At 37.1% G+C, this 10,936-nt stretch overlaps 4 protein-coding genes across 4 annotated transcripts; 2 read left to right on the top strand and 2 right to left on the bottom strand.

The window, feature by feature from the left end:
- Nucleotides 1-80: 80 nt before the first annotated feature.
- On the top strand, nt 81-2,086 carry LOC130512398 (uncharacterized; the record flags this gene model as incomplete). The annotated part of the gene is given in 7 exon segments (XM_057010348.1): nt 81-293; nt 730-868; nt 990-1,140; nt 1,230-1,339; nt 1,411-1,508; nt 1,596-1,665; nt 1,750-2,086. Coding segments are annotated over 7 exon segments (892 nt in total), but the record flags the coding sequence as incomplete, so codon positions are not given.
- A 35-nt stretch (nt 2,087-2,121) lies between these two features.
- LOC108859268 (COBRA-like protein 1) lies at nt 2,122-4,622 on the bottom strand. The gene is made up of 6 exons (XM_018633155.2): nt 4,220-4,622; nt 3,770-3,849; nt 3,220-3,676; nt 2,985-3,141; nt 2,632-2,912; nt 2,122-2,540 (listed from the first exon to the last, which is right to left on the bottom strand). The coding sequence occupies exons 1-6, from the start codon at nt 4,308-4,310 to the stop codon at nt 2,239-2,241; spliced, it is 1,368 nt and encodes a 455-aa protein (XP_018488657.2). The 5' UTR covers nt 4,311-4,622; the 3' UTR covers nt 2,122-2,238.
- A 191-nt stretch (nt 4,623-4,813) lies between these two features.
- LOC108859243 (FACT complex subunit POB3) lies at nt 4,814-6,335 on the bottom strand. The gene is made up of 7 exons (XM_018633129.2): nt 6,134-6,335; nt 5,931-6,052; nt 5,790-5,842; nt 5,621-5,684; nt 5,498-5,540; nt 5,347-5,394; nt 4,814-5,231 (listed from the first exon to the last, which is right to left on the bottom strand). Exons 1-7 carry the CDS (start codon nt 6,212-6,214, stop codon nt 4,962-4,964), a joined length of 681 nt encoding a protein of 226 aa, XP_018488631.2. The 5' UTR covers nt 6,215-6,335; the 3' UTR covers nt 4,814-4,961.
- A 2,206-nt stretch (nt 6,336-8,541) lies between these two features.
- Nucleotides 8,542-10,667, top strand: LOC108856297 (UDP-arabinopyranose mutase 1). The gene is made up of 4 exons (XM_018630066.2): nt 8,542-8,948; nt 9,540-9,790; nt 9,881-10,049; nt 10,126-10,667. The coding sequence occupies exons 1-4, from the start codon at nt 8,607-8,609 to the stop codon at nt 10,435-10,437; spliced, it is 1,074 nt and encodes a 357-aa protein (XP_018485568.1). The 5' UTR covers nt 8,542-8,606; the 3' UTR covers nt 10,438-10,667.
- The last annotated feature ends 269 nt before the right edge of the window (nt 10,668-10,936 follow it).

The following is a 10,936-nucleotide window of genomic DNA, read 5'->3' as shown; positions in this document are numbered from 1 at the left end:
CTTTTCCCGCTTTATATGTTTACTGTTGTACTTATAAGTTTCCATGTGCCTTATTTTGGTTATTTGTTGTCTTTGTTTAGCCTCTTCAATCTCTATAACCTTCTGGACCACCCGTATGCTCGTTTCCAAGTCTACATGAAAGCGCTTACGCTGGCTGTTGAAGGGAAGGTTACTGAGTACGTAGTTCCTTCTTTTAAGAAAATTGATAACTTCTTGAAAGAGTGGAACGTTGACACTAAAGATCAGAGGCAACTCTTCCTTGCCATTGCTAATGTTCTGAGAGAGAACAAAAGGTATACTGCAACATAATCTATACTTTACAGTCTCCTTTTAGTTATATACTGATAGGTCCCTTGCCAAGAGATCTCAATGTTGATCGATAGTAAATAGAACACAAGTTGTTTTTGGGTAGAAAGTCTACCTCTTTTTAGTTTTTTCATTAGTTTAAATAGAGAAACGATTACAAGGAAGCAAATAACTGAAACAAGAACTGGAGTCATTAACTCCTACAAAACAGGGATGTGGAAAGTGGACAACTATGTCCTAGAAGCTAGGATGACTAGTTATCTTATTGATGAAACATAAAAACAGAGAAAAGGAAGTCGTGTGACTTCTCACTTTGATTTGGTCTACGTGATGACTTCTTTGTTGCCACCTCATATTTGTCACCGATTCTTCCTGGTCTTGTATCCTATCATATACTCATGAGTTTATCTTTCAAAATTCCAGCTTGGTGAACGAATCCCTTAAGTTCCTGACGAAGTATCTAGCGACTTTCTCAAGTGAGGATGCTAAGGTCCTAGATGAAGCTAAGGAGGAGGCTGTGCGTGCAGTTATTGAATTTGTCAAGGCTTCCAGCATCTTCCAGGTATCATAATTCGTAAATGCTTGATGATGTGACTAGGATGTGTTGAGATCCATCTTTCTTGTCTTAACATAGCTGTCATGTTATATATATTTGAATTCAACAATGATTTTTTTTATTGCAGTGTGATTTATTGGAATTGCCAACCGTAGCACAACTAGAGAAGGATACGAAGTATGCCCCGGTTTACCAGCTACTAAAGATCTTTCTTACTCAGAGGCTTAATGCTTACACTGAATTCCGAGCTGCAAATTCGGAATGTCTGCAAAGCTATGGTACTAAATTGTATATATATACTTTTACTCTTTTTTTCTTATTACGATCTCCTGAAGAATCTTTTATTTCTATGTCTGGTGTTTCTTAGGACTTGTTGATGACGACTGTGTAACGAAAATGAGATTGTTGTCACTAGTTGACTTAGCGTCAGATGAGTCTGGCAAAATACCATACGCCTCAATCAAAGACACTCTACAGGTAAAAAATACTTAGAAAAACATGGAAAAATTGTCACTCTGTTAGTTTCTTACTTTTCTCTGTGCTTTCAGGTAAAGGAAGAAGAGGTTGAACTATGGATCGTGAAGGCAATAACTGCGAAGCTGATCGATTGTAAGATGGATCAGATGAACCAAGTTGTCATCGTCAGGCAAGTTGCATCGATATACACTTTCTACTTAGAGATATGTATATGTATGCACATTCATAATTTGATTGTATGATTCATATCTTTCAGCCGCTGTTCCGAGCGTGAATTCGGGTCAAAGCAATGGCAATCACTTCGAACTAAGCTCGCAACTTGGCGGGTAAATACAGAACTTCGCTTCATTTTAATACAAAAAAAAATCTCCTTGAATCTGATTATTTTGGTTCTTTTCGTGTTGTGTTAGGAAAACATTGGAAACGTCATAAGTACAATCGAGTCGAACAAGGTAACCGAGGAAGGTTCTCAGGCATCATCAGCATCTGCTGCAGCAATTCAAGGGTTGACTGTTCGTTGAAAAGCTATCAAGACAGAAAGAACTTTTTCATCTCCTGAAAATCTCTCAAAATCTATAACCAACGTTGAATATCTTTTGTTGTCTTAGAAGCTTTCTTTCCTCTCTGTATTTTGTTGCAGAGTTTCTTAATCTTTGAAATTTTTGTCCCTGAAATAATTTGAAAACTTTTGCTATACATTGACATTTCTTGTTTTGAGAATACTTATTATTTGCCACCTTTAGGTCACTATACTGGTTTTTAATAGTTAAGACTGACAAAAAAATTTTTTGAACAACTGGATCATGCTAAAGAACGCAATAGTGTCTTTACAACAACACAATATCCTCTCTAATGAGTTTCCCTCGGATTAAGAAGCTAAGTTCTACACTAATACATTCTTACAAGTTTCCATGTAAGAACACAGTCAGTAACAAGGAGATTGATGCTGCTATTGCTGCAAACGAAGAACCAATAGGCATGTGTGAGGCGGTATTGGGCAGCCAAGGGTAAGAATCAGGAGGTGGCATCACACAGTTATCTCCATTGAAATAGATTCTTCTAGGGAATGCCCAGCCTTTCTCAAATGTGAAAGCTGAAGCTTCTTTCTGGAAGAGTAACTCAGATTGTACATTCCCATATGGACCAGCTTGCATCAACAGATCATTGTAGAACTTCACTCCCCACAGAATCCCAGTATCATCTATACAAATTAAAAAAAAAAACAAATCAACATTGTTCCTTTCTATCATTCTATGTAAACAAGAACTTTGCAGGTTATAGATGGTACTTACTTATGGAAGCATAAGGAAGCAAGGGTTTGTAATTGAAGCTGAATGTCTGAGTGAGATTATCAAAATTTGGATGCTGCACGACCAGATTCCATTGTGAATAGTTCATGTTGTAGTTGAAATTTGTGATGGTGACTTTAACTCGCCAGTAAAGTTTGTAGTTAACCTTCACATGCCAGTGGATTCTCACTGGACACATATGGTTCGTGCATTGGACCAGAGGCGGTACATACAAGTTCTTCCCTGTATTTGGAACAACCGATGCTATCCGTGGACCTTTTGAGCTGTGAGAAGAATACACCAAAAGATAAAAAGAGAAAGATAACAGGGTAATATGAGCTATGAGAAGAACTTACTCTACACAGTTCCCTGGCTGAGAAGTGTTTTGGCATCCACAAGAGCATGTAGTACAAGGGACTATTGTGCTGTTATAGAACGATGAAAGAGAGACACAGCAAGTAGGTGTCTTCTGAGCTAAGAACTGCGAGTACGTGCAAGTTACATTCCAAGTCACTGTCACATCAGAAAACACACAAACTCAGTTTCGCTTCTACTCAGTTTTGTTACACTTCAAGAACAGTATTAACTTACTCATTGCTTGTGTAACTCTTCGCTTGTCAGTACCCATGAATCTAGTGGGTTTTACAATCTTCCCAGGGCCACAAGTATAGCCAGGTCCAGGAGCCTTGAGAGTGAAATTCTTAGGTACCCTGACCGTCTTATTTGTGGTTCCAGCTTGTCCAACGGTGAGCTGGAAAGAGGAAACAGCGGTTGCTGGATCTTGAGCCCACGAGTTTATCACACCACCTCTGCAGCAATTAGCAACCTGCTGATTGTAAGGAGTTCCGGGCAAGAGATCAACAACAGAAGGTGTCTTTTTGCAGCAGTGAGGAATGGTTCCTTTGAATTTAGAACAGTCTCCTTGTTCTGTTGTCTGTCCTCCATTCATTCCCCATATAACCTCTCTCTTTGCCCACGACCATCCTAGAGTCCAGCCTGGTGCTTGAATGTGGCGATATTGCTGGAAGTTATACAAGGTTACAGTCGCCTGCAGCGTGGGACAAAAAAGGAAATTGAATATTTATAAAACACAATCAAGATTCAAGAAATGTCCAAGTTGATGCTAATGTGTATTACATACCACATAGCCATCTCCGGTCCAGGTTATGATGTCCCATTTGATAGTGATATTCCCACTTGGGTCCAAAGGATCATAAGCATCTGAAAAAACCCAAAAGCAAACATCATGAACACATAATCATTGAAACTTTTTGTTTTCATGATTCAAAAGTTTTTCTTTATAGTTTCCATAACAGAGCATTGAATGAAAAGGAAATGACAAAAGGATGAGACTTAATAAAACTCCCTGATGAAAACAACTTAACAGCTCTCTTTAATACCTCTTGCAATTCCAAACTTATTAATCTCAAACAAACACAAGCCCCTTGCAGTGTCAACTAAAAAGTTAGAGAAAACACATGGGGAAAGTTGCACTCAGGACTCATAAAGTAAAACCCTAGAAAGTAATCTCTATACTGAACAGTAAAACAGGGAAACAACTTGGATAAAGATGGAATCTTTACGGCTTTACCTGCAGGAGTGTAACCAGAGAAAGAAACTAGAAAGATTATAGAAATTCCGAGCTTGAAGACGATTGAAGAAGAAGAAGACAAGAAACCCATTTTTTTTTCTTAAGAGAAAGAGAGAGAAAAACTCTTAGTCTTCTTCTTTAGTCTTATTAAGTTTGACAAGTGACAACACAAGTCTGAAGAAGAATCTCGATGTAATATAGACTTTAGCCAGAAATAAAAAGCTTAGGAAATAAGGCAAATTGATTAACAACCATGAAGATTATAGCTTTCAATTAGAAACAAGTAATGACCAATTAACTTCGGATTCTCATAAGTGTTCATCGAGAAGAGAGAAGTCCAGCTTTTAGCAGAGAGAGACTAAATGAAAAGCCAAAAGAAAGTTGCTTTAGTGGGAGATGTGATGGTTATTTTTCGTGCCAAGTGTAATAATGTGCCTTAATGCACAAGCATTAATGCCACTTAGCCTGCTACTAGTATTCTTTTCTAATTTCAAACATTCTCATTCACATTTATTCGTTGTTCAATGAATCCAAGGACTTTTGAGAATCTCCAGACTGTATCATACACGTACGTGGTGTTAAACTGGGCCTATAAAGGAAAACATGAGGCCCGTTTGAAGTTTTCAGCCCAATACATTATAGCCATAGCAGAGTGAAGTATATCAAAACAAGAAGTAGAATCAGTTTTGCAAAATCTCACAAGCCTATCAAAATTGACAGAACTAACAACCAAAGTTAACATTCACTTCTGGAGTTCATCATCATCATCACCACAGTGATCTTCATCTAATTCAGGTTCACTACCAACATCATCATCATCTTCTTCTTCATCATCCTCAACAACATGGCCATGATCAGGCACACTACCATGACCAACAATCCCGCTAACTTTTCCAGACTTGTTTGCATATTCTTCAAGAGATGTTGATGGAAACACATCACCAACCTTGCTGCTATCGCTCCTTGTTGCTGCTGCTTCATCTGATTTCTTCGGGTTGTTATCTTTGTTCATCTATGTCACGCCAAAAAAAAACACAACTTTAAGGTCTCACACATTCTTCAGAGTAAAGAAGAGATCATCCTGCTTATTTGGAAACATATATATAGTTAAAGGGGTGAAAGCTTACAGCACGCAAAAGCGTCCTTCTATCTCTTTCCCTAGCATTCTTGATAGTCTGCAACAGATTAACAAAGTTTTCATTTCGAAAACCCAAAAAAAAACAAGCTTCTCTTGAGCTCCAATAAGAAGGAAATGAGAGTTGTACAAAATAGACAAACCTCATCAAGCAGCTTCTGTTCAGCCTCTACCTCATAAATATCTCTGCAATAAACGAACAATTGCATTGAAACCTTAGCTACGAAGCACAAAGAAAGAATTATATATTCAGTAATCAAATATACCTTCCCATGATTTGCTCAGTAGAAGAATAACACTTGGCACACACTTTCTGCTCCTTGGCACAACCTGTTATCAGTAAGTTTCATACTTAAAACACATCAATATAACTACACAAACGAGATAACTAATGCAGTAACATAACAAAAAGGCAGAGAGAAACAGAACACTAACCAGAGCATAACTTGTGATACGCTTGACGAACATTACGCTTCGTACACTTCTGACTGCACCAAAAGAAATAAAATTTGATTTTTTTGAATTATTTCACCGACAGAGAAACAATCAAATTCAGCGAACAAAGATAATAAATACCATTTGGCGGGTTCGGTTAGCTTTTTGTATTTTCCGTATTTGCGTTTCCAAGCGATCTGCTCCCGACAGCGAAGGCAAACTCCGGTTATCTCCGAGAGCGGTCTGAATCTCCCGCCCACTTCCTAAAAAAAAAAGTCAGAAATTTCCGACACTATGAAATCAATTGTAAAGCTGCAATTGGATTTGGAGTAAAAATTGTTTACCGTTTCGTTGATCTTCACGCCGGCGTTGGGTACCCATGCGAATTTGTTCTGATGCTTCGGTGGTCCTTGTCGTGAGCCCATCTCTCCTTCTTCTCCTTCTCTGCCAAAATCGGAGCTCGGAAGCGCGCAAGTAAACGAAACAAACAGAGTAAATGATGCAATCAGTAAGACGGCCAGCCAAGGGAAGAGGAAGAAGAAGAAGAAGAAACCATTAGGGTTTTTTTTTGTTGGCCTTTTTATTTAAATTTAGTTTTTAGTCCATGGGCCTCTTTGATAGCTATAATGTAATACATGCATTTCATGAGGGGCCAAATGTAAAGCCCATGTATATTAGTGACATTTGAGATGTATTTGTATTTTCTCTCTCTTTTCGGTTTTTACATGCTTTCTATAAACTTCTTTTTTTTTGTTTTTGCTAAATTGTAAGTGTCATTGCAAAGAATTTGTTACACGTTAATGTAACCCATTCTTTTCAGCCATTTTTAAAGCTTAGAGGTGCAAAAAAGTTTTTAAAACCCCGTAAACCACTAAGAGATCATGTGCAATCAATCTTAACCAAATTAAGAATGGAAGCTTGAACATAAAACCAAACTAAAACAAAAGACTAACAATTTGTTTGGTTCTATAAACTTCCCAAAGTATTAGAATCGATTTGTTTGGTTTTGACTTTACCATTTTCGAATTTTCCCTTAAACACTGATATACTTCGGTTATATATATGGATTTGTCTAGATTACTTGTTTCCTTTTTTATCTTCCAGTTCGATGCTTCAACCTTTTACATTTGTGTAATCATCACATGTAACTTCATGCTCATGTAATGTTTATGGATAAGAAAAGAAAAAGAGTACTATTTTGGATTTTTCACGATGCATGCAATGAGACCATACGCATCGTGCATCGACAAGCGCCCCACGATGTATCCAAATGTATATCGAGATATAAACAAAACATCAATGATAGCTATTGATAATAGGGATGTAGTCCGTTAATGCTCTGGAATTCTATAGCATCCAACGTAGAAAACAAAGAATTAGTGAACAGTTATTAGCCGTTTGTATTTTATTATGGACGTGGTTGAAATATTATATATTGTATACAACTGTTGACAAAAAATTGTATATACCAACTTCGGCTATAACCCCAAAGGAATGTCAAAGTTAAAAATAATTTATTTTGTAACCGCACTGTCACAAACTAAAAGTTGATATAATATTTAACATTTTAAAAAGATTAAAAGATAATTTGAATAACTTAAAAAAGAAAAAAAAAACTGCCACATGCGAATGTTCCTTCGTTCCATGGTAAAGTGGAATACCGATCTAAATTAATTAATTTTCGTATGAAGCAGCCTATTTTGCATCCTAAATGAACACCTTTATTGATCTTACACTCCGGTCAAAATGTATTAACTATTGTTCGGTTTTATATCTACCATCTTTTAATCCGCACACACCACTTTTCTTGTTTGTTTGTTAAAAACGCTCACATGCCACTGAATGCGTTTAAACATCTATAAACCGAAACTAATTAAATTGTTAGGTTCTTTATAGCGTTAGCCAAACCTACTAACGTATCAACCACGTTAAACTTGTAACATAAGATACCACTAGTTTAACCTAAACCAAAACAAATATGTTTATTATCGTAATCGTAAAAATATAAAATACTTCAGTTTTTAAAAAAATATAAAATACTACTTTAACATCTAAGAACCTTTTCTTTAATTATTTGTAATGATTATCTCATTTGTTTTGTAATTATTGTTTTTGCTTTGCCAAGAGATGTAATGTTTATCACTAAATTTTATAAATAAAATTTATTTGAATTTTGTTATAACATTTTTGAATCGTTATGATTTTTAGTAAAAATAATATATTACTGGTGAAATGTAAATCCATTGACACAAAAATTCAAATACTAAAGCTCTAATAATTTTTGAAAAATATATATGTGTATATATATATATATATATATATATATGTTTATACAAATCGATTCAACAACTGATAAATAACCATTTCAAACAAAAACTGATATATAAGTGGATATTATTCAAAAGCTATAGATATTTTTCAGAACTCTCTGTTAAAAAAACATTGTTCTCTTAGGAGATTAGTATCTAAATATATATCATCTATAATAAGATTCTATTTTTGGAAATTAATTAATTTAATAATGTGAATTTAAAAACAAATAAAGACAAGTTAATTCCCCCATAGAATACGGACATTATGCGACAGAATAGAAGTCTTCAGTTTCTCACCAAAACAAGGGTAGATAAAATTCTTTTGACCTGTTAGAACGAGTCTTTATCGACCACGTGTTAACCTTCACACACGTCACCCAATTACCTCTCACGTGCCGGATCTGTTATAAAACTAACAACGGCGCTCTTCTTCGAGTTCTCATCTCAGTTTCAAACAACGCATCTCTCTCTCTCTCTTCTCCAATTCTCAATCAATCAATCAATAATGGTTGAACCGGCGAATACCGTTGGAATCCCGCTGAACCACACCGCGTTGTTGAAGGATGAGCTCGACATCGTGATCCCGACGATCCGTAACCTCGATTTCCTCGAGATGTGGAGACCTTTCCTCCAGCCTTACCATCTCATCATCGTCCAGGACGGAGATCCTTCCAAGACCATTGCTGTCCCCGAAGGGTTCGATTACGAGCTCTACAACAGGAACGACATCAACCGTATCCTCGGTCCCAAAGCTTCCTGCATTTCCTTCAAGGACTCTGCTTGTCGCTGCTTCGGCTACATGGTGTCCAAGAAGAAGTACATCTTCACCATTGACGACGATTGCTTCGTAAGTTTCCCCACAATTCTCAAAGTTCTGCTGTTTTTTTTTTGTTTTTGGTCGTTCTGTTTTGTCTGCATCTGTGTAGATCTGCTGCTTTCAGGTTATGTCTTAAGGATTGTTCGGTGTCTGTGCGAGATCTGGTTACATTGTCGGTAGACTTAACAGATCTCAAAATTATGAATTTTGAATTCGAAACTGTTGAATTTTGAAACTAGATCTATACATTCATATGCTTGGATTGTTCTCGATCTGTTTCTATGAACTGCAATTGTATAGTCTAACTCAGTGATCATGATCTCTAGTGATGCAATTGTTGTTGGACCAATCTATTTATAATGTCGTAACAGTTTAAGTTCACAAGATTCTTGCATGTCATTGTCCCGAAACACTTTAAGCAATTGTGGGGCTTGTCTAAGAATTGAGTGTTTAGTTACGACATGAGTGTAGCATTGATGTTGCTGTCATAATGTGTTGGTTTAATCACGTGTAACGGCACATGGGCTTTTTTTTTTTTCTTGTTCTAGCTTTAGCTGCATTAGAATAATCTTTTTTCTTAATTTTAATATATTGTTTTGTTTGTTGTCATGTGTTATATAGGTTGCCAAGGATCCATCTGGAAAAGCAGTGAACGCACTTGAGCAACACATCAAGAACCTTCTCTGTCCATCCTCTCCGTTTTTCTTCAACACCTTGTACGACCCCTACCGTGAAGGTGCTGACTTCGTCCGTGGATACCCTTTCAGTCTCCGTGAAGGTGTTTCCACTGCTGTTTCTCACGGTCTCTGGCTCAACATCCCTGATTACGATGCTCCAACCCAACTCGTCAAGCCTAAGGAAAGGAACACAAGGTAAATACTTTAGCTTCTTTTTTTTTTCTACATTTTCTTTTTGGTATTTTAATTAGCTAACAAATGCTTACATGGCGTCACTGTTAAAAGGTATGTGGATGCTGTCATGACCATCCCAAAGGGAACACTTTTCCCAATGTGTGGCATGAACTTGGCTTTTGACCGTGATCTCATTGGCCCGGCTATGTACTTTGGTCTCATGGGTGATGGTCAGCCTATTGGTCGTTACGACGATATGTGGGCTGGATGGTGTGTCAAGGTACTTTACTTTCCCATTCTCCTACCTAGTTTTAGGACTTATATGTGAATACTTACCTGTTTCTTATTGTTTTCAGGTAATCTGTGACCATTTAGGATTGGGAGTGAAGACAGGTCTTCCCTACATTTACCACAGCAAGGCAAGCAACCCATTTGTGAACCTGAAGAAAGAGTACAAAGGGATTTTCTGGCAGGAGGACATCATCCCTTTCTTCCAGAGCGCAAAGCTCTCAAAAGAAGCTGTGACGGTTCAACAATGCTACTTGGAGCTGTCCAAGTTGGTGAAGGAGAAGCTTAGCCCCATTGATCCTTACTTTGACAAGCTTGCTGATGCTATGGTCACTTGGATTGAAGCTTGGGATGAGCTTAACCCGGCCACTAAAGCTTGAGCAGCGAAAAAAAAAAAAACCACCACCTCAGTTTTGGTTATTAGCTCAACCTATATCATCTATCTTCCTTACCTTCCTCGTTTTGTTTTATCTCATTTTCCGACGAATTCTTCAGTAAGTCGCCGGAGTTTATTTAAGTAGTGATGGTGTAGTTCTATTTTAAGATCCGAGACAATCTATCCTCTGAGCCTTTTGTCTTTGTTTCAATAATAAAATCTTATATTCCTTTAGTTCTGATGGTGTTTGCTTGCAGTCTTTGTCTTTGTTATCTTTGCTTCCTGGTTCGTTGACATGTTAGTTTGGTTTAAAAACTGGGACGAGGGAGTTTAAAATGAAATAGATACCAAAACCAAGGCTTAAATTTATGCTTGATATTAGTTTGAGCCCAGAGCCGTGGTCTCGAATCTCTATGCGTTTCGCAAGTTCAGCAACATGACTAAAAACAGGCCTATAGTAATGGGCCTCATAAGCATTTGAATTCCTCCATTTGAACGATTCC

Source organism: Raphanus sativus, chromosome 5 (assembly GCF_000801105.2).
Source record: "Raphanus sativus cultivar WK10039 chromosome 5, ASM80110v3, whole genome shotgun sequence".
Classification (NCBI taxonomy): domain Eukaryota; kingdom Viridiplantae; phylum Streptophyta; class Magnoliopsida; order Brassicales; family Brassicaceae; genus Raphanus; species Raphanus sativus.
This window is presented reverse-complemented; position numbering and strand designations above follow the sequence as displayed.